The 23,676-nt window shown below is 40.3% G+C and overlaps 1 protein-coding gene across 3 annotated transcripts in view; it reads right to left on the bottom strand.

Annotated features, from left to right (window-relative positions):
- ALKBH8 (alkB homolog 8, tRNA methyltransferase) overlaps window positions 1-6,506 on the bottom strand; it is a 113,526-nt gene extending 107,020 nt beyond the window's left edge. Inside the window, exons 1-2 of one of the 3 annotated variants that reach the window (XM_065944193.1) lie at window positions 6,355-6,506; window positions 509-644 (exon numbers count right to left, since the gene is read on the bottom strand). In XM_065944193.1, the coding sequence (XP_065800265.1) occupies window positions 509-644; window positions 6,355-6,398 (180 nt within the window). In that variant the 5' untranslated portion in view covers window positions 6,399-6,506. Of the gene's footprint in view, window positions 1-508; window positions 645-5,628; window positions 5,754-6,253 lie in introns of those variants that run through there. The other 2 variants (XM_065944194.1, XM_065944195.1) reach the window with 2 other exon arrangements.
- Window positions 6,507-23,676: the final 17,170 nt, after the last annotated feature.

Below are 23,676 nucleotides of genomic sequence, written 5' to 3'. Positions count from 1 at the left end.
CTTCCTCTAATTCAAACAGGAGAAGGCAATGGCAACCCACTCCAGTACTCTTGCCTGGAAAATCCCATGGACGGAGGAGCCTGGTAGCTGCAGTCCATGGGGTCACGAAGAGTCAGACACAACTGAGCGACTTCACTTTCACTTTTCACTTTCATGCATTGGAGAAGGAAATGGCAACCCACTCCAGTGTTCTTGCCTGGAGAAACCCAGGGATGGGCGAGCCTGGTGGGCTGCCATCTATGGGGTCACACGGAGTCGGACACGACTGAAGTGACTTAGCAGCAGCAGCAGCAGCTAGTTCAAACAACACAATCAATGGAAATTCAAATTATACTAGGCTATGTCCCAAAACACAGTTAGAAGGTCTTATCATATATATGTATACATTTAACACAGATTGTAACACATGATGGAATTTCTTCTCTGAGCGATTATTAACAATGCTACTTAGAACACAATAACATGGCAATACGCTTAAATTCAAATTATAATAATAGTTCTAGGTTACCTGAGTAGCATAAGATACTGTCTCAATGCCTTCATGCCTCAGCAGAGTATGTCTGGCTTTAATCTGTTTCCTTAAGACTTTCTTCTCAGTTTTACTGAGTTTGCAATTACTTTGGTGGTTGCTGTCCATGACAATACTGTGGAAAAAAAAGTAAGGTCAAAATGTCAACCTTAGGAGTCAGAAAGGGATAGTTATAATACTGTTCATAATACTGTTCATGTATTTCATACTTTATAAATGTTTCTATGTGACAATTTTTAAATGCCTACTATACTTTTCACCAACCAAGAGAAGTGAAAACAAACAGATGCATGGACAACAAAGGAATATTTAAGAAGGTAACAAAGAAGCAAGAACATCTAACAGCATCTCTGGTAGCTTCTACGAAACAAGTCAATGCTTTAGTGCTATTAGTTGGGCTGTTTTCCCATATGCAACCTCTTTACTTATGAAGTCATAAGTAAAATGCGCCAGACAAATCTCACATGTTCTTGTTATTGTCGGTCAGTATCCGACTCTGCGGCTTCATGTACTGCAGCACACCAGGCTTCCCTGTCCTTCACCTTCTCCCAGAGTTTGCTCAAACTCATGTCCACCGAGTCAGTAATGCCATCCAACCATCTCATCCTCTGCTGCCCCCTTCTCCTCCTGCCCTCAATCTTTCCCTGCATCAGGGTTTTTTCCAACTTTCCTTCCAAGGAGCATCTTCTAATTTCATGGCTACAGTCACCATCTGCAGTGATTTGGGAGCCAAGTAACATAAAAGCTGTCACTGTTTCCACTTTCTTCCCATCTATTTGCCATGAAGTGATGGGACTGGATGCCATGATCTTAGTTTTTTGAATGTTGAGTTTTAAACCAGCTTTTTCACCCTCCTTTCACCCTCATCAATATTAGGAAAGGAAAAAAAAGAAGAAATAAAACAAAAAATTCACAGTAGAATATACAGTATGATTCCATTATATAAAGTTCAAAATTCAAAAGTAAGCCATATGTTGCTCAGAAATATATATATAGCATAAAAGCAAGTAAATGATAAATACAAAGTATAGGAGAGAAGTTATTTCAGGGGAGAAGAGAGAACTGCAATATGAAAGGGACACAGAAGTATTAAAAGTATTTAAGCTAGGTGGTGATTTAGGAGTTTATTATTTTTATAAACTGTGTATGTTAAATACTTGGTATCTATAACTTTTAAAATAACAGGTATAAGAACACCATAGAATTATGTTTTCATTTTTTTAAAGATATGTCAGTCAGTAAGTAGTTCCTGAGTGCTTTCCCAAAAAGGTCTTCACACTATCCAAATCAGCACCCTGCATCATGCTTTATTACAGAAGCCTATTTTATTTTGTTTACAGAATTTAACAAAATTTGTGATGACTAATTTGTTGGCTTAATTACTCCATCAGGATGTAAACTCCAGGAGAGCAGGAATGCCAACACACAGCAGCTGCTCAACAAAAGTTTGTTGAAGGGATAAACAAACAATGTGTGAATACACACCTGCCTACTTAAGGACTCGGCACTCTACAGCATACAAATACAATACATGGTTTATTCTTTCAACACAGGTTTATAAGTTAGTTGAGGAAAACAGACAAACATTAAACAATGAAAGAATATGACATAGCTTTAGATAATAAAGTGTTAATGTTCTTTACGGGTGATATAAATTAGAGACAAAAAAGATAAGATTGATGTTAACTGGAAAAGTTTGGGAGAACTTCAAAACAGAAGGGGACTTGAGATGAGTATCAAAGGACAAGAAGAATACACAGTCATAAGGAAGGGAAGGGATCCAGTGAGGCAATAAACAAAAGCTAAAAACAGAAATGGATGTGTCTGGCAAAGACATTGAGTAACAGACATAATTTTTTAGAACAGAGAATGCTGGCTGATCCACCAATACCACTTTTCACCCACTTGAAAGTCTTCAAAGTTAGAAAACAAAATAAACTTAAGAACTTAAATAAAATCATTTCAAAGCAGCTCTTCAACAGTCAAAACTCTAATTATTAGTCTTAATATACAGAATAAAAATGCTGAGACTACTGAAAAAAACGTCAGTAATCCAGCTTAAATAATACATGGAGTACATGAGACAGGAATAGGCTGGCTGGACAGCACAATAGGGAAATGAGAGGCAAAAGAACTTGCAATAATCCAGCTTAACAAGTAGAAATGCTGGTCCCACCTATGGTGAAGGCTGTAGAAAAAAGGGAAAGGGAAATAGGAAGAGAGGGCAAAAGATAAGTTCAAAAAAGTCAATAGACTGTGATGACTACTCAGACATGAGAGAGAGAAGAATCAGACTAGTGGCTCAGATAGTAAAGAATCTTTCAGCAATGTCGGAGACCTGGGTTCAATCACTGGGTCAGGAAGATCCCCTGGAAAAGGGAATGGCTACCCACTTCAGTATTCTTGTCTGGAGAATTCCACAGACAGAGGAGCCTGGTGGGCTACAGTCCATGGGGCCACAAAGAGTGAGATAGGACAGAGTGACTATTACTTTCACTTTCACTTTGACTTTACTAACAGGACAGAGTGAGTGATGGAGAGGTTACAGTAATGTCATTCCAAATTCTGACTGCAGTCACAAGAGGGTCAGGAAGAGCAGATCAGTAAGGGGAGGTGATGAATCAGATTTAGGATATCATGTGTTTGAACTACTGGTGACACAGTTCCAATGCCTGGCTGCAGGTGAAAATATAAAGTGGCAAAAGGAAAAGAAATGAAGTTAGAAAGTAAGTTTGGGGAGTCATCACTAGACAGGAAGGAGACAGCTGAATACACATTTTTAACACCACACTAATTGTTTTCCTGTTTGTCCCCTTCCACTGGACTATAAGCTCTTTAATGACAAGAATTAAATCATATTTTTGTTTCTCCAGAGCCTCCTCAGACAGTATAACACACTGTTTAGGGGTCAAAGTTCTAGTTCAAACCTCAGCTTTACCCTTTACTAGCTATAATGAACCTGTGTGAGTTACTAAGTTTTTTCATGCTTAGGTTTCTTCACCCATAAAATAGGAATAATAGTGCCTATTCTTGACACATAACTTCATCTAAACCCTGCACTAAAAAATGTGACCAAACTCTACCATCGTTTACAGTGGCATAAAGTCATGTCTTAGGATGATCCCAGCTTCTCATTAAAATGGTTGCCTAAACCTACAGGTATATTAACAGATGAATGAATAAAGAAGCTGTGGTACATATATACAATGGAATACTACTTAGCCATAAAAAGGAATGCATTTGAGTCAGTTCTAATGAGGTGGATGAACCTAGAGCCTATTATACAAAGTAAGCCAGAAAGAAAAAAAAAACAAATATTGTATTAACATATATATATGAAATCTAGAAGGATGGTACTAACAAATTGGTTCACAGAGCAGCAATGGAGACTGTAGACGTACAGAACAGACTTATTAATGGACAAGGGTGGGGGAGAGGAGGAAGAGGGTGAGATAAATAGAAAGAGTAGCATGGATGCATATACACTAACTTTTGTAAACAGATAACCAATGGGAATTTGCCGTATGACTCGGGGAACTCAAACTGAGGCTCTGTAACAATTTAGAGGGGTGGGAATGGGTGGGAGACAGGACAGAGATCCAAGAAGGAGGCGGCATATGCACACCTAAGGTTAATTCATGCTGACGCACAACAGAAACCAAATCAATATTGTAAGCCAGTCATCAATCAATTAAAAATAAGTATTTTTAAAAAATGGTTGACTGAGAAAACTTAAAATTCTCCCAGGAAATTTTACTATTTTTTTTTTCTAAATACGTTACATGAGCAAAGACTGCAAAGTGGAAGAAAGAATAAGAAAAGAAGCTGAATACATTGTTTTAAGCCTGACACTAAGAGTCCGGCACCAGTAGATGGAGCCTCGTAATCACATTTCTGGTGTCCCCTTTTCCCTTTCCTTCCCTCCATCAGGCAGTCGTACTACATGTGAAGATGGGTCTGAGTCACCTTAACAAGGAAAAGGCTGATACCAGCTGCTGAGACTTGGAGGTGCCCCTTTCTAAAAACGCCAATTCCCTGGCCAAGGAATTTCCACTACTGCATAAAGGCTTGCACATGCCTTGCCATGTTTTGGGACTGTTATGGGGTGTTACAAGAACGAGGTCACTATTTTATTAGAATATTAGCCATGCTGTGTCTGGCCCAAGCACACCCCCTATAGGATAATAAGAATTTTGAGATGGCATCTGCTCTGTAAGTAAGTTTAACCCCAATACATTCTATTGGATACTGCCCTAAGTGGAAATAATATATGTGTCTATGCTCTCCTTGAATGATGAGAGCCTATGATGAACCAAGTAGTATAGACAAATGTTCCTGTGCTTGTACATAAATTAAATTAATAGCAAAGACTGGAAACAATTTACATTCCTATCAAATGAGGCCTGGCTATAAAGTATAGTACAGATATACAAAGTATACATACAAATGTCTAGGACATACAAGATTATCAGTAATATGGGTTGACTCAAGGAAGGGAAAATAGGTAGACTGGGTACAGCAATGAGAAGGAGTGAAAGCGCCCTTTTGCAACTTTTCAATTTAGGAGTTATTCAAATTGCATTATCTATTTAAAAAGAAAAATATATATATAATGATTAGAAAACACTGACCCCATCACTTGTCATATCACTTCACTTTAATTCTTTAAAGAACAGCTACTCTATATTTTCTAATGCCCTCATTAATGTTTTTATTCTGTTTTTCTCCTTTAACTTGCTAAAATGGAAGAAAAGCTATAACAAAGCTGACTCGTTGGAGAAGACCCTGATGCTGGGAAAGAGGGCAAGAGGAGAAGCGGATAACAGAGGATGAGATGGTCGGATGGCATCATCGATTAAATGTATATGAGTCTGAGAAAACTCCCAGAGATAGTGAAGGACATGGTAGCCAGGCGTGCTGAAGTCCACGGTCGCAAAATCAGACATCACTGAGCGACTGAACAACACAACGAAAGTAGAGGTTTTTGTCTGTATTATTCACCTTGTAACACCCAGCACCTACAGCAGGACCTAGTACATAGTAGCCAATCAATAAACTCATACTGAGTAAGCCTAAATTTACTGAATTTGCCATCTTACCTTCTAAACCTCTTCTCCAGAATTGAGTTTGGTGGCCCTCTTCAATGTTTTCATTAATATATGAGATGCAACTAGATCCCTGCATTATCACATCATATTATAACTACTTTGCTGTGTGCTGCGTTCACCCAGAAGGCTGTCGCTTACTTGAAGGCACAGAATTTGAGTGCCGGACATTCGGAAAGTACAAAGTAAATATTTGCTAAATGAAATCAGCCAAAACTATTGGCTGACACTACGAAGAGCACAAGAGTCCCAGGGATTACTCAAAAAAAGAGCATAGGAAGAGACAGCTTTGCAAGGTACTAGAGCATCAGCAACACTCTCTTCGCCGCACTGGCACGAATCAGAAAAACTTCTGGAGCTAACACCAAACCCCAGATAACAACCGCTTGTCTCCAACCCTCCAAAAAAGCAGATGGACACAGGCACCACGTGGGCACATGCACCTCAAACTCTAACAGAACCACTCAACGCACGACAGCCTACTGCCCACGGACAATCCCTCCTCTCCCTGGTGAGGTCCGAAGCTCAGGGGCATTAAGAGGACACCGGAAGAGGCAACAAGGAAAGCGGAGATATGCAGCCTCCGTTCCCACCAATAAGAAGGGCCACAGATCTCCACCTTGGCTCGGGCGCGGTTCTCAGCAAACGAGAGCTCTCTCCTTCGCCAGGCTCTCCCACTCTAACACAGAAAACCGCGGCGGGTACTCTCACACAACTCACCCAGGCGCCGCCATGTTGGAGAAAAACTGCACTACATTTCCCATGAGCCTGCTGGGGCGATGAACGGCGCTCCCACAAGCCCTTTCGCCTACCAGAGACTCGCTGAAATCCGTCTCTGCCAAGAGCCTTTGATTACCGAGGTGCCTCCTCTCTGTTCCAGTGAAAATTGCGTTGTCTTTTGAGGGGGTATAGTAACCGTTGTGAGTGCAGCTTATTTGGGGTAGCTTCCCAAATGGACATGGTCAAACAGGTTTGTGTCCCTCGGGCCCTGAGTAGTACCCACCTCCCCCTTGGACTGCGTGCATCTTTCTTCCTGAATCTTGTTAGGGGTATGGGAGGGGACTCGAGTCTGAAAGATGACTCGCAAGAACAAGAGAGAGGGCGGTGAATATGTTTGAACGTGCCCGGGAGTGATGAATACCACAGAAAGATGTGTGGAAGAATGTTGAGGGAGGTAGGACAGGAAGGATGGGTTGTCCTATGTTATGGAAGACTTTACACCATTCTCGTGTGTAGGCCTAAGGGGATCCCCGAAAGGGACTAATATGACCAGAGCTTCTGGTGGAAGGTAGGAAGAGAGGCTAAAAGAAGACTAGGTAACAGGCTATTGCAGTGCTGAAGTGAAAAGGGAAAAGATTTGGTAGCAGATCAGAAATAAAAGACACCAGGAGAGGATGATCATTAGCTATTGTTCCTGCTGTAATGTTGTGTGATGTGAATGTATTATAATCATTCTGCTTGCATTGATTATGAGCTGTGTGAGTGCAGGGACGGAAACTTGGGAGTGGGAAAGAAATTACTTCCTTATAATGCTGCTGCTGCTGCTACGTCGCTTCAGTCGTGTCTGACTCTGCTACCGCATAGATGGCAGACCACCAGGCTTCTCTCTCCCTGGGATTCTCCAGGCAAGAACACTGGAATGGGTTATGGTGCTGATGCAGTGCCCCCATTTGCACCATACCACAGTGGACTATCAATAAAACTTAAGGTTGGCTTCCCAGGAAAAGTGGCATGGATAAAAGAGTGTTGTTGAGTGGATGAATGATTTATATGGAGAAAAAATTAAAAGGAAGAAAGAACAAGATGCAAAAGCAGATAGGCGGCCACTGCAATAGTCCAGTAAAAAAGAGGGTGAGGCTAAAACTGAACAGCAAAAGGGAAGAGGTAACATCAAGCTAAAGATATCAATCAAGCAGACATTGCATATTGCAAACTACTGTAGAGGGCATAAGAGAAAACATGTTCAATCCCCACATTGCATTCTTGCTTCTGCCGTACTGGATGTTTAAACAAACAATAACACCAGCAAAAGACATATACCAATAGGACTTTCTGTGATGACTCAAAGACTTGAGTTGCCCGGTATGCTAGCCACTAGTGACATCTGACTTTTGAGCATTTCAAATGTAGCTAGTACAACTAAGGAACTGAAGTTTGAACCAAATTGAACAATACAAAATATCACGTTATGTCCTGCTAACCAATTTCAGTTTATTTCATCTCTATGTCCACTCTGCTTGATGGTACTGGAGCTTTTAAAATTTTTAAATTTCTTAGCATTTGTGAAACAACTCCTAGTTTTCTTTACACTTTCTGATCACTTATTTTCAGAGTTTTTCACTGGCTTCTCTCTCTTTCCATGATTCAGTTCAGTTCAGTTCAGTCGCTCAGTCATGTCCGACTCTTTGTGACCCCATGAATCGCAGCACGCCAGGCCTCCCCGTCCATCACCAACTCCCGGAGTTTACTCAAACTCATGTCCATAGAGTCGGTAATGCCACCCAGCCATCTCATCCTCTGTCATCCCCTTCTCCTCCTGCCCCCAATCCCTCCTGGCATCAGGGTCTTTCCCAATGAGTCAACTCTTGGCATCAGGTGGCCAAAGTATTGGAGTTTCAGCTTCAGCATCAGTCCTTCCAATGAACACCCAGGACTGATCTCCTTTAGGATAGACTGGTTGGATCTCCTTGCAGTCCAAGGGACTCTCAAGAGTCTTCTCCAACACCACAATTCAAAAGCATCAATTCTTCAGCGCTCAGCTTTCCTCACAGTCCAACTCTGACATCCATACATGACCACTGGAAAAACCATAGCCTTGACCAGACGGACCTTTGTTGGCAAAGTAATGTCTCTGCTTTTTAATATGCTATCTAGGTTGGTCATAACCTTCCTTCCAAGGAATAAGTATCTTTTAATTTCATGGCTGCAATCACCGTCTGCAGTGATTTTGGAGCCCAAAAAAATAAAGTCTGTCACTGTTTCCATTGTTTCCCCTTTTATTTCCCATGAAGGGATGGGACCAGATGCCATGATCTTAGTTTTCTGAATGTTGAGCTTTATGCCAACTTTTTCACTCTCCTCTTTCACTTTCATCAAGAGGCTTTTTAGTTCCTCTTCACGTCTTTCCATGATTAAATGCAGGCAATCCTTCAGGTTTTGTGTTTGACCCTTTTATCTACAATCTCTCTATCTGCCTCTTCAACAGATTTGTGAATCTTCTCCTAATTTTTATCTTCAATCCTTTCTTCCCTTTAGGACGCAGTTTGATTTAGTAAAAACAATATGAACACTGGGGCATATGACCTGAAGTAGAAATTACAAAATAATATTTGCCATATCAATCAATGAGGACTGATGTAACAATTTGACTACCATATAGAAAGTAGCTATTAGTGGTTGTTCATTCTTTTTCTACCCTCCTGATTCTGAGTTATACACCCAAATTTCCAACCACTTGCTATCCTTTCCTCCTTTTCTACTTAAAAAAAAATAGATACATATATATATTTTTTAATTTGGTCACTCCTCATGGCATGAGGGGTCTTAGTTTCCCAACCAGGGATCAAACCCCAGGCCCCTGCAGTGAAAGTGCCAAGTCCTAACCACTGGACTGTCACAGAAACCCAAATCAGAAAAAACTTTTCATTCAAAGACAGCCAATCCAAAAAGTGGTGCTGGGAAAACTGGACAGCTACATGTAAAAGAATGAAACTAGAACACTGTCTAACACCATACACAAAAATAAATTCAAAATGGAGTCAAGATTTAAGTGTAGGGCCAAAAATGATAAACTATTAGAGGAAAAGATGCTCAATATCACTCATTATTAGAGAAATGTAAATCAAAACCACAATGAGCTAACACCTCACACAGTCAGAATGGACATCATTAAAAAATCTACAAACAATAAATGCTGGAGAGGATGTGGAAAAAAGGGAACCCTCTTGCACTGCTGGTGGAAATGTAAACTGATACAACCACTATGCAGAACAGTAGGGAGATTCCTTAAAAAACTAGAACTACCATATGACCCAACAATTACACTACTAGAATATATCCTGAAAAAACCATAATTGAAAGAGACGCATGTACCCACTGTTCAGTCAGCATTTTTTTTTTTACAGTAACTAGGACATGGAAGCAACCTAGATGTCCATCAACATGAATGGATACAGAAGTTGTGGTCCATATATACAATGGAATATTACTCAGCTGTAAAAGGAATGTATTTGAGTCAATCGTTGTGAGGTGGATGAACCTAGAGCCTGTTGTACAGAGTGAACTAAGTCAGAGAAAGATAAGTATTGTATATTAATGCATGTATATGAAATCTAGAATGATAGTATGGATGAACCTATTTGCAGGGCAGCAGTGGAGATGCAGACACAGAGAACAGACTGGTGGACACGGTGGGGAAGCAGATGGTGGGATGAACTGAGAATAGCATGGAAATGTATATGTTACCATACGTAAAACAGATAGCCAGTGGGAATTTGCTGTGGAACATGGAGAGCTCAACTCAGTGAGCTGTGGCAACCTAGGGGGTGGGATAGGGTGAGAGATGGGAGGGAGGTTTATGAGGAAGGAGACATATGTATACCTGTGGCTGATTCATGTTAATGTATGACAGAAAGCAGCACAGTATTGTAAAGCGATTATCCTTCCATAAAATGTTTTTAAATTTTTTATTCAATACTTTTTATACAAGCCCTTATCTTTTGCTCAGAATATTGCATGGATCATTTTTCCCAGAGACGATTACTCCCTGAAGTCATTTCCAGTTATATTAAGACCCTGATTTATTCATTGTGTAACTTCAATGTCTTCCATAGTCTTGTAATAACAGAAATTCAATAAATGTTGAACTGAAAAGAAACCTAATTTGAAGATAGAATTCATTTTTACCTGTGCCAAAAGCTTTACACAGTGATTTACAATAATTTTTCAAAGGTATCAAATGCTGACCTAATAACTTACCTTAGTAAAGCCCATTCTCAACTTTATGATAGGTGAGTCCTCTGTGCGACTATTGCAGAGGTTGGCATGATCTTTCCATAAAGGCCCATATAATAAACTCTCAGCTTTGTGGCCACTTATGGTCTCTGGTCAGATATTCCTGTTGTTGTTGTTGTTGTTGTTGTTGTTGTTGTTGTGGGGTGGGGGTGGGCACTAGTACAAACCCTTTAAGAATATGAAAACCTTTTGGACCTCCCTGTTAGTCCAGTGGTTAAGACTTTACTTTCCAAATGCAGGGGCACAGGTTCCACCCCTGGTCAGGAAGGATCCCACATGCCATGTGGCACAGCGAAAAGCAAGAATATGAAAACCCTTCTTAGCTGCCTGGCTTAGCTGTAGCTTGCTGACCCCTACATCCTCTTTCCTGGACTCTGTAATCCTGAATACAGTCTCAAGGTTAAGCTAAGATTGGCACCACAATCTGAAGACCCTTATTACAAATTATAGTATAAATGAATTTAATCAGATTAGTCAATTACTACATTTTAAAGTGTAGTAAAGTAGAGATCTGTCCCACAGTAGAGTTCCAAAAATTAGGGATAGGAGCAACATGTCATTTAGAATTGCTTTTAGTTGCCAGTGACAGAATACTGAACTGCAAACAGATAGTTATTTTTCTTCAAATGACAAGCTATCCAGAGAAAAGCAATCACTAGCACTGGTTCTGCTATTTTAAAATATCTTCAAGAGGATCTAGGTGCTTTCTAGTCTGCTCCACCATCCTTAGTATGTTGAGTTTATCTTCATTCTTGATGTCCCCTGGTTACAAGGTAGCTGCTGCCACTCCAGACACCTTGTCCACCCTCCCCCATACACTAGCATCTCTCGCTGGATAAAATAAGCCGAGTCTCCATCTTTTCATCTAGGAAATGGAATCCCCCTCTTTTCTTTGACTACAAATGGCTTACATATAATGTTATGCTTGATAATGGACACCCAGAGATATCCACACTCTAATCTTGGGAACTTGTGAATATGCAGATATAATTAAGTATGCAGAACTTAAAAGAGATTATCCAGGGGCCCAATATAACCTGATCCCTTAAGAGCAAAACATTTACCAAAGCTGGAGCAAGAGAGATCAAGCAGAAGAAGTAAAAAAAAGTTTCAAGTGTGAAGGATTCAGCACACTTCTGTTCTCTGAGATGCAATGGTCCATATGCAAAGACTGAAGAGAGGCTTCTATGAGCTAACAAGGAAATGGGGACCTCAGTCCTACAACCACAAGGAACTGGTTTCTACCAACAACCTGAATAAGTGTGGAAGCAGATCCTTTCCAGAGCATTTTCATAAGAGCTCAGCCAGTCAACACCTTGGTTCTGTCCTTAAAAAACTCAGAGCAGAGAGACCAAGAAAGCTAACCCAAAATTCTGGCCTATGTAACAGTGAAAAAACAAATTTGTGATAATTTGTTACATCAGCAATAAGAAACTCATATTACACATGCTTACTCCAGGCCAATCATTAGCTAAAGGGAGTGGAATTACCATGATTACTTTAAATTAGTGATGATTAATTCTGAGGGGCTGGTATGAGGTCCATGCTCCCTGAGATTAAGAGGCCTTAATACCATATCTGGAGAAAAATAAAATTAGGAGTCTATTAGCAAGAAAAAAATAAGAGAACATCTGTTGGATAGGCAGTTAATAGCATGCTCCATATGGGGATTGAAATTTTCATTTGGTGGGATTATCATAATATGGTCTATCACAAAACCTAAGAGAAAGGGATGCTAGAAAGAGGAGTACTCTCATCAACTAATAAATATTCAAAGGTAGAATTCTAATAGTTATTATATTTCATTCAAGATTCCTCACTCAGAAAACACTGAAAATGTCCCCAAAGCCTTGAAAACTGTTAATATTTATTACAGTTCCAAAATGTAATATGATTTCACTATAGCTTCAAATTCAATTCCTAGGACTTCCCTGGTAGTCCAGTGGTTAAGAATCTGCCTGCCAACACCTGGGACATAGGTTTGATCCCACATGCCATGGGGCAACTAAAAAGAAAAGTCACCACAATGAGAAACCTCCACACAGCAACTAGAGAGTAGTCCTCACTTACTGCAACTAGTATATTGTCACCCTGCTTATTTAACTTATAAGCAGAGTACATCATGAGAAATGCTGGGCTGGAGGAAGCACAAGCTGGAATCAAGATTGCCAGGAGAAATATCATTAACCTCAGATATGCAGATGACACCACCCTTATGGCAGAAAGTGAAGCAGAACTAAAGAGCCTCTTGATGAAAGTGAAAGAGGAGAGTGAAAACGTTGGCTTAAAGCTCAACATTCAGAAAACTAAGATCATGGCATCCGGTCCCATCTCTTCATGGCAAATAGATGGGCAAACAGTGGAAACAGTGGCTGACTTTATTTTGGGGGGCCTCCAAAATCACTGCAGATGGTGATTGCAGCCATGAAATTAAAAGATGCTTACTCCTTGGAAGAAAAGTTATGACCCACCTAGACAGCATATTAAAAAGGAGAGATATTACTTTGTCAACAGAGGTCCATCTAGTCAATGCTATGGTTTTTCCATTGGTCATGTATGGATGTGAGAGTTGGACTATAAAGAAAGCTGAGCACCGAAGAATTGATGCTTTTGAACTATGGTATTGGAGAAGACTCTTGAGAGTCCCTTGGACTGCAAGGAGATCCAACCAGCCCATCCTAAAGGAGATCAGTCCTGGGTGTTCATTGGAAGGACTGATGCTGAAGCTGAAACTCCAATACTTTGGCCACCTCATCCAAAGAGCTGACTCATTTGAAAAGACCCTGATGCTGGGAAAGATTGAGGGCAGGAGGAGAAGGTGACGCAGATGATGAGATGGTTGGATGGCATCACCGACTCAATAGACATGGGTTTGGGTGGACTCCAGGAGTTGGTGATGGACAGGGAGTCCTGGTGTGCTGTGGTTCATGGGGTCGCAAAGAGTCAGACACGACTGAGCAACTGAACTGAACTGCAACTAGAGAAAATCCACACACAGCAACAAAGACCCAGCCAAGTCAAAAAAAAGAAGTTTAAAAAAATTCAATTCCCATAATTCACTTAACGAGGTTCCTAATTTCCCCTCCTCCCTCTACCCCCCACCACAGACCATTTGTTTTTTGCTACTTCCTGTATTTTCCCCCTCTGTCCCTAGTGACAAGTGTATTCGTTTTGCTTTTCCCCTTTTCCTATTTTTGATTTTTAAAAAACACTTTTATTTCTCAGTCTTTCCTCTCCACTTATTTCATCAGTCCTGGATAACTGACAAATTTATATGAAATTTCCTTTTCAAACTTCACCTTCTCTGCTTCATCCTTGGATTGCTGGCTTTTTGAAACTCCATCAAGAACGTATTATTTAAAACCATTTGATGTTCATTGTGACATTTTGAGGACTGAATGCATTATTCATTGCTATAGTGATAAAAATTCAATGAAAAGTTTGCAGTTTTATAAGTCACATGATGAAAGTATTACCATGAAGTAACAGAGGCAAAAGTGATAAAAAAGAAAAGGGGCCAGCCTTTAATATGTAATACAAAACATAAAATTCTGCTTGGAAGATTGTGTTTGGTCCATTGTGAAATATGTTAGCTATAAAGTATTGGCCAACTCCCACCACCATCCCTTCCCCACAAAATGGTTCATTCTTGAGGCTGAAAAATTGCTTACTTCACAGAATATTTTTCTGCAACATATTTTTCAAGTAGAAGAGAGTACAAACATAACAGATAGGGCTTCCCTGGTGGTTCAGTGGCAAAGAACCTGCCTGCCAGTGCAGGAGACACAGGTTCAAGAAGATCCCACATGCTGTGTAGCAACTAAGTCCATGGGTCACAGCTGTTGAGTCTGCACTCTAGAGCCCAGGAGTCACAACAGTTTACTCACATGCCTCGACTACTGAAGCACTCATGCCCTAGAGCCCGTGCTCTGCAACAAGAGAAGTCACCACATTGAGCAGACCGAGCCCTGTGACTAGAGAGTGGCACCCGCTCACCACAGCCAGAGAAAAGCCAGTGCAGCAACAAAGACCCAGCACAGCCAAAAATAAATGAAGTTGTTGAAAAAGAGAGAGACAATTCAGGGTGCAGGAAAATCTTTAGGGTGGCCAAAGGAGTAAGATTTATGATTTTTTTAAGTTATGATAAAGCAATTTCTGTAATGTTTGCCTTTACAAGAAAAAATTTCTCTTAAAAATACATAAACAATTCATTTTAAAGTGTCTACCTGCTTTAATGGCTTCATACTATCATTAGTCTCTCAAAGGCCCCAAAATACAAAGATACTTGCCCAGAGAGGGAAATTTCATCATTAACTGTCCTGGGTATAAATCCATGTTTCATATAATCTTTATGATCAGTTCTACTTTGGGGAAACTTGCTAGAGCTGATTAGGGGACCTTAGCTTTTACTTACATTATGACTGAGACCTCTTATTAGGAGCATCCATTTTGCCATTTTCTGTTGGTTATTTGTGCTTAGATTATGATCTTCATCTTCACTGTAGAGAATCTAGTTTTCTAACTCATTTGCAGAAATAGCTTTGGGGTTATATAAGCATTTACCATGGAATCATAAGTAATTTTATCTGCTTCCACTTCTTTCTCCTCATATGTCAGCTACTGATATTCACACCAAATCTACAGATTTAGAGTGAGGATTAAATCATGTAATATTTTAAAGCATTTATTAATACAGCAATTTTTCTAACATAGAGGAGGAATCCAACATGTTATATAATAATGCTAATGATAATAATCAGTATCTCACATGTAATTGCATGCTCATCTGGTATTTATTTTAAAAAAACCTCAGAGAATTGAAAAACGTGTCTACACTCTGGAAAATATACACTGCCTTGCCCACCTCACTTCTGGTGCTCCCAATAAACCATGCGAACTAACCTCATTGCTTCCTCTCCTATAAGACAAAATTCAGCACTGTGTTATATTTTCTCCACTATAAATACATAATATCCCAAAAGGCTTTTCCTGCCTGCCAGGCACAAGAATCATGTCTTGCTTAAATCAAAGCAGGGAGGGGCCAGAGGCAGCCTCCCTGCCTGCAAACTCCCACTCTAACGTCTTCTTTTAGAGCACTTCTTAAAATCTCTGACATGTGACAATCAGACATGCAGGTATAATGAAACCTCCAGTATACTAAATGTAAGTAGAGATTAACTTGATTTAGACAAAACTCTAGGTAGAATTCCAACATATTTTTCCAGATAACCTAAGCTGTGCACACTGCACATCAGAGGTCTGCACTTGAGCTTATGTCTCAAAGGATGGTCCTCAGACTAGTTGCATCAGAATCACTGGAGTACTTGTAAAAACACCGAGGTCCATACCCCACTAGATATAATGACTCAGTAAAATCAATATATGTTTTAATAGTTTCTCCGAACCCCAGTGAATTATAGTGTCTGTTTCAAAATCTCTGGGGCCAGCACCCAACAATCTGCTTGCTTAACAAGCAATCTTGCTTCTAACCATCGAAGAAAATTATCCACATAGAGTTCTTTAAAAATCTGTTCCAGAGTAGCAAACTCTCAAGGTTCTAATGTATTTTGAATTTTTATTTCAGATGAAATGTAATTTTATAAGGTTCAAGGGACCAAGAAGATACAGATGATACAGTGCCCAGATTATCAAATTATTAAAGAACCCCTATGTGGGGAAATTAACAAGATGGCACCAGTCAGACTCTCACCCCACGCTCTCATGCCCTCTCACCCCATGTTCTGCAAACAGTGACTGCACGGCTATGTAACAGCTGAGGCCACACCCAGTGCTTGCACGTCATGAGGTACTCTCTTGGCCACAGGCTACTTTAGAAAGCATACATAAGCTTCAGCTGAAAAGCCCTGGGGGCTGCTGCATTGAGGCTACATTGGAGGAGCATCATGGTTATGTTATATGAGGCTATGGTACGGCTGCATTATGGTTATGTTATGGTTTTGTGTGGCTGCTGCCACAGCTGCTGCATCAGCCAGGAGAGAGGCTGTGTTGTGGCTGCCACGCCAGCCAAGAGAGAATAAATGTACTGCTGTTCCTACAGCTCTGCAAGTCTTCTTCCAGCCTCTTAGCTCAGGCTTTCCCTACCCTGGGCTCAACGAACAGTGTGAACAGTTAAGACAATTGGCGTTATGAACAGGATCAATGACACACCATAAAATTATCTTAAAATAATTCTAATTATTGACATTTCCACATCCCATTTTATAGATAAAGCAACTTAAACTTAAAAGACAAACTGTATAAGCTACTTAAGTAGGAAATGGTTTTTAAAACTGATTTACATTCATGTCTGTACTCTTATATGAATAAAAGGGCACAGTTTTATAAATTGAAACATATCTATCTACAGCTACCTTTTTGTGAGGTATTAAATATTATACTTAACATACTTTATTATTTAATCCTAGAAAAAACAACCCCGAGGAACCCCGAGAATAAATTTTATGTCCTCAATTTGACAAATATGGAATCTGAGGCTCAGCAAAGTTAAGTATCTTTCCCTAGATCACATAATTAGTAGTAGAAGCAGGACTCCAGCCCAAAGCTCTGCCTCTTTTCTAATTGCAATCATTATGCTCAGGAACACCATTGCAGAGAAAATGTCTTTGATATTTTAAAGTCTATTCAAGACTTATGATTCAAATATAAACATGATAAATGAAAAAAATGTTTTATTTAAATGGTTGTATTTCTTAAGCAAACACATACAGAAATAATTTACATGGTATAACTTTAAACCTTCAATAAATATAGTGTACCCAGAATCTTATTTGAAAGCTTAGATGCTTTATTATTAATTTCCAAAAAAGACAAGCGGCATTAATTTTTTGTTTTCTTTCATTGCTTCAGTTTGTGTCATAAATGATTGACTGTCACCATTTTCTCAACCAATTTGAAATCATAGCTTCAGGGACCATGTGGGTTACTAGAAAGTTAACTAGACCTAGAATTTAACTAGACCTTTCAAACATCTCTAAGAAAGATGAGAAATTAATAATTAGCATTGATTATGGAACTCTTCATGAAATTTAAACATAATAGGAATAACTTTGAAAAATCATTTGAAACAAGAAACTTAGTGAAACTGAATTATTGAGGCAATAATAAAGGTAGACCATGATCTCGAGTTAAAATGTTTTCCATGCCTGTGAAAATAATTGCTTGGGGTTTATGAGTCTCTGACAGATTTCTTATGCTTCTATTACAAATTCCTCCATAATTTTGAATGCTCTTCCAATTTATAGTCCAATGACTATAAATATTATCATGACAGTGGCTTCATGTTACTGTTTATTGCAAAGTTGTGTCTGACTTTTTGTGACCCCATGAACTGTCGCCCACTAGGATCCTCTGTCCATGGGATTTCCCAAGCAAGAATACTGAAGTGGGTTGCCATTCCTGACCCAAGGATCTTACCCACATTTCCTGCATTGGCAGGCAGATTCTTTACCACTGTGCCACCTGGAAAGCCCAACATAATGTTAATTGTTTCTAATCTAACCCAAGGAGATCGGGGTGGGTAAGGTAATTAAACAAGCCTTGGATGAGAGTTCAGGAAACAAAAGAAATTAGTGACAAATTGTTAAAGAAATGGGAATCTAGAACTTAAAGAACTATAGTAAGCTTATAGCCATATTCCTTTAATATAGCAGGTACTTTTGATCAGGAGATAGCAATAGTGGAAGCAGGAACTTGCAGAAACAAAAGAGATACCAACAGTATTTGGAAGTCAGGAATGTGCCTCAAAAGTTCCATAATCACCAAAGTCTTCTGGCTGACATGGAGGCCTTTAGGAGGTTCCACTTCACTGAAGTGATCCCAGATATTCTCCGATTTAGAGAACAAATAGAAATCTAAGTACTAAAACAAATTAGGAGTAGTGAGCAACTGTTACCAAGCCATGGTAGCAAAAGGTTTCTCAGAAGCCAGCAGAGTTTAATCCAAGAAAAATCAACTATAATTTGACCAAAGACAAAGAACTATAATAAGAAACAGGAAGATAACAAGGATTTAAGACTCAAGTCATAGAGCAGAGCAAAAGCAAATCTGACTGGGAACAAAAGATGTTGACACAGTGATCAGTACCAAAAATCTAAACTGGGCACCTGGTTCTGACAATTACTAGAGTAGCAGTGGGGAGCATATGAACGGACTCCCCGGGAGGACTAAAATCAGGACTAGTAAGTTATTTTGGCAATGGAGAATGATTGTTTATTTAAGGGCAGTTCAGTTTCTTGGGTTGTACTGAAGATGTCTATGGGAGGAACTAAAAAGGAATACTTCATTTACATTAGTTGTTGACGTAAATGCAGTGATGGAGGGCTGAAGCCATGGTGTCAAAATGAGTCAGATAAGAGAAGGCAAATGAATTATTTTAACCGTATGTTAAAGAGACGGGTAGGGAGAGGTTATCAGGCTTAATCACCAAATGGAAACACATTACAGTAAAGAGTTCACTTCTAGCACAATGCCATGCATTCTTGGTTGTGCCATTTTATAAAGCATGGCTTGGTCTCGAGGTGATCTGGAACTGTCTTTAGTTCTTCTAGACAAGTCTATTGCAGAGATGGTGGTTGAAGCTATAAGTACCTAGGAATATTGAAAGTGGGGAAGTGGGTCAAACTAATAACTGAAGAACAGCTGAAAACCTTTGCTTGGTGTTCTAAACAAATGTTCATATTTGAATGATCATTTGCATTTACTGAGCGAAAACTGTGCCTCAGGATACCATTTCCCCTAACTATACTTTTCTGTTAAAGTAGGGTTAAGGTCCCATATGTTGGTTTGTATAAAGTAAGAATTAGTCACCTATTCATCTTTTAAGTTATAGGACGTAGTGAAGTGAAAAAGAAAGTGAAGTTGCTTCAGTTGTGTCCGACTCTTTGCGACCCCATGGTCTGCAGCCTGCCAGGCTCCATGGGATTCTCCAGGCAAGAATACTGGAGTGGGTTGTTTTTCCCTTTTCCAAGGGACTTTCCCAACCCAGGGATCGAACCCAGGTCTCCCATATTGCAAGCAGGAAAGGCAAGAGGGTCCTCAACTCTTGAGGGAGCATGGACAGAACCTTGACATCAATGATCATGGCCAGCCCTGGACTGAGTAGGAGCAGCAAAGTGCAGGGGCAGGCTCCAGTCTGGCCCTGGCTGGGCTATGAGCATCAACTACAGGAAACGATGCACCCAGGAACAATGCAAAGCTATTATCCATGCCATGCGGGGCCACCCAAGACAGACAGGTCACAGTGAAGAGTTCTGACAAAACGTGGTCCACTGGAGAAGGAAACTGCAACCCACTCCAATATTTTTGCCTTGAGAATTTGCAATATTAAAAGGCAAAAAGATATGACACCAGAAGATGAGCCTCCCAAGTTGGAAGGTATCTAGTATGATACTGGGGAAGAGTGAAGGGCAGTTACTAACAGCTCCAGTAAGAATGAAGCAGCTGGGCCAAAGCAGGAATGATGCTCAGTTGTGGATGTATCTGGTGGTAAAAATAAAGTTCAATTCTGTGAAGAACAATATTACATTGGAACCTGGAATGTTAGGTTCATGAATCAAGATAAACTGGACATGGTCACAGAGGAGATAGCAAGATTGAACATTAACATCTTAGGAATCAGTGAACTAAAATGGACTGGAATGGGTTAATTTAATTCAGATGACTATTATATCTACTACTGTGGGCAAGAATCCCTTAGAAGAAATGGAATAGCTCTCACAGTCAACAAAAGAGTCAAAAATGCAGTACTTGGGAGCAACCTCAAAAACTGATATCAATTCGTTTTCAAGGCAAACCATTCAACACCACAGTAATCCAAGTCTATGCCCCAACCACTGATATTGAAAAAGCTGAAGTTGACTCATTCTGTGAAGACCTACAAGACCTTCTAGAACTAACATCACAAAAAAGATGTCCTTTTCATCACAGGGGATTGGAATGCAAACGTAGGAAGTCAAGAAATACCCAGGATAACAGGAGAACTTGGCCTTACCAGTACATAATTAAGCAGTACAAAAGGCTAACACAGTTTTGACAAGAGAACATGCCAGTCATAAAAAACACCCCTTCCCACCAACACAAGAGATGACTCTGCATATGACATCACCAGATGGTCAATACCAAAATCAGATTGATTTTGTTCTTTGCATCCAAATATGGAGAAGCCCTATACAGTGAGCAAAAACAAGACCAGGAGCTGACTGTGGCTCAGATCATGAGCTCCTTATTGCAAAATTCAGGCTTAAATTGAAGAAAGTAGGGAAAACCACTAGGCCATTCAGGTATGACCTAAATCAAATCCCTTACGATTATACAGTAGAGGTAATGAATAGATTCAAGGGGTTAGATCTGGTAGACAGAGTGCCTGAAGAACTATGAACAGAAGTTCATTACATTGTACAGGAAAACCATTCCAAAGGGGGGGGGGGGGAATGCGAGTAGGCAAAATGATTGTCTGAGGAGACTTTACAAATAGCTGAGGAAAGAAGAGAAACATAAGGCAAGGGAGAAAGGAAAAGATGCACCCAACTGAATGCAGAGTTCCAGAGACCAGCAAGGAGAGATAAGAAGTCATTCTAGAACAATGCAAAGAAATAGAGGAAAACAATAGAATGGGAAAGACTAGAGATCTCTTCAACAAAACTGGAGATATCAAGGAACCATTTCATTCAATGATGGGGACAACAAAGGACAGAAATGATGAGGAATTAACAAAGCAGAAGAGATTAAGAAGAAGGGTCAAGAACACACAATTCAGTTCAGTTCAGTCGCTTAGTCGTGTCCGACTCTTTGTGACCCCATGAATTGTAGCACGCCAGGCCTCCCTATCCATCACAAACTCCCGGAGTTTACTCAAACTCATGTCCATCGAGTTGGTGATGCCATCCAGCCATCTCATCCTCTGTCATCCCCTTCTTCTTCTGCCCCAATCCCTCCCAGCATCAGGGTCTTTTCCAGTGAGTCAACACTTCACATGAGGTGACCAAAGTACTGGAGTTTCAGCTTCAGTGTTAGTCCTTCCAATGAACACCCAGGACTGATCTCCTTTAGGATGGATTGGTTGGATCTCCTTGCAGTCCAAGGGGCTCTCAAGAGTCTTCTCCAACACCACAGTTCAAAAGCATCAATTCTTCAGCGCTCTGTTTTCTTCACAGTCCAACTCTGACATCCATACATGACCACTGGAAAAACCATAGCCTTGACCAGACGGACCTTTGTTGGCAAAGTAATGTCTCTGCTTTTTAATATACTATCTAGGTTGGTCATAACTTTCCTTCCAAGGAGTAAGTGTCTTTTAATTTCATGGCTGCAATCACCATCTGCAGTGATTTTGGAGCCCCCCCAAAAATAAAGTCTGACACTGCTTCCACTGTTTCCCCATCTATTTCCCATGAAGGGATGGGACCAGATGCCATGATCTTAGTTTTCTGAATGTTGAGCTTTAAGCCCACTTTTTCACTCTCCTCTTTCACTTTTTCAAGAGGCTTTTTAGTTCCTCTTCACTTTCTGCCGTAAGAGTGGTGTCATCTGCATATCTGAGGTTATTGATATTTCTCCTGGCAATCTTGATTCCAGCTTGTGTTTCTTCCAGCCCTGCATTTCTCATAATATGCTCTGCATATAAGTTAAATAAGTAGGGTGACAATACACAGCCTTGACGTTCTCCTTTTCCTATTTGGAACCAGTCTGTTGTTCCATGTCCAGCTCTAACTGTTGCTTCCTGACCTGCACATAGGTTTCTCAAGAGATGGGTCAGGTGGTCTGGTATTCCCATCTCTTTCAGAATTTTCCACAGTTTATTGTGATCCACACAGTCAAAGGCTTTGGTATAGTCAATAAAGCAAAAATAGATGTTTTTCTGGAACTCTCTTGCTTTTTCAAAGATCCAGTCTAGCAACAGCTAAAAACAGGAGATGTGACCAGCAAGAAGAGTCAGGATCTCTTCAGCCACTGTTGGCAGGGTCTGCTTAAACCCCAGGGGAAGGTACAGAACTGCACATAGAAACTAAACATCAGTCCATCAGTGTTGCTTGAAAACAGTATATTCAGAAAGCAGGACAGACTTGTAAGTGACATGAAAGCAACATAAGGTAGCAAAGTCATCACAAAACAGTGACAAAAGGAGGAGAGATCCAACAGCAGGTAAACCTTAGAATTCCCAGCAGACATCTTCACCAGGAAGTCCCTTCCTGACCCAGGGATCAAACCCCTGTCTCTAGCATCTCCTGCATTGGCATTCAGGTTCTTTACCACTAATGCCACCTGGGAAGCCAGAGGAGGAAGTCCATCAGGAGGTAAAAGGCTTTAAGAGTTTACAAGCAAAGTGTTCTCCTTTGGAGAACTCCTAAAAGCAAAGCAGGGTCTCCCTTCTCATAGAAAGCAAATTTGTTCCCAGGACATGGGTTCAGAAGTAGTGGACAGGAAGTACTTTCAAAGCACTCCCAGACTAAACCTGACATTGAGCAGCAGGTAGGAGCCTTACAGAGGCTTTCAAATCCCTGTTGGGGGGAAGCAGCTGGGGCAACAGCTGCTTTGGGTCTGAAGGTGCATTCAAAAGGCTCCCACTGCGAGAAAAAGCCAAGCCTTCAGGTCACAGAGATGGATGGAGGCATCTGATTTATACCTCTTAGAGTGGTCAGGTAGGCCCCATCTCCTGGTTTCTTTCAACTATTCAAATTTTACATTGTTAATTCAATTTTTCTTAATCAAGTTACAAACTCTTTGAAGCCCACAGCTTATACTTCTGTATCTTACACTCTAGCATTCAGGATTAAGTACTGCGCATAAGCAGTACTAATATATATTTGCTGACTCATTCTACTGCTGATTTAAAGGCAGCATGGTACAACAGAAAAGCACCCTGCATAGAAGCACAAGTATTTAATTCTGGCAAATCTTGTCATTTTTCTGCACTTCAGTTCTTTCTGCCCCTTCATGAATATGCATGTACTATAAGCTTAAAACTTCCCCAGTTTTGTTGTTCAGAGAGACCCTGCTTTGGGAAGATCCCTG

This window comes from Muntiacus reevesi, chromosome 9, assembly GCF_963930625.1.
Source record: "Muntiacus reevesi chromosome 9, mMunRee1.1, whole genome shotgun sequence".
Taxonomy (NCBI): domain Eukaryota; kingdom Metazoa; phylum Chordata; class Mammalia; order Artiodactyla; family Cervidae; genus Muntiacus; species Muntiacus reevesi.
This window is presented reverse-complemented; position numbering and strand designations above follow the sequence as displayed.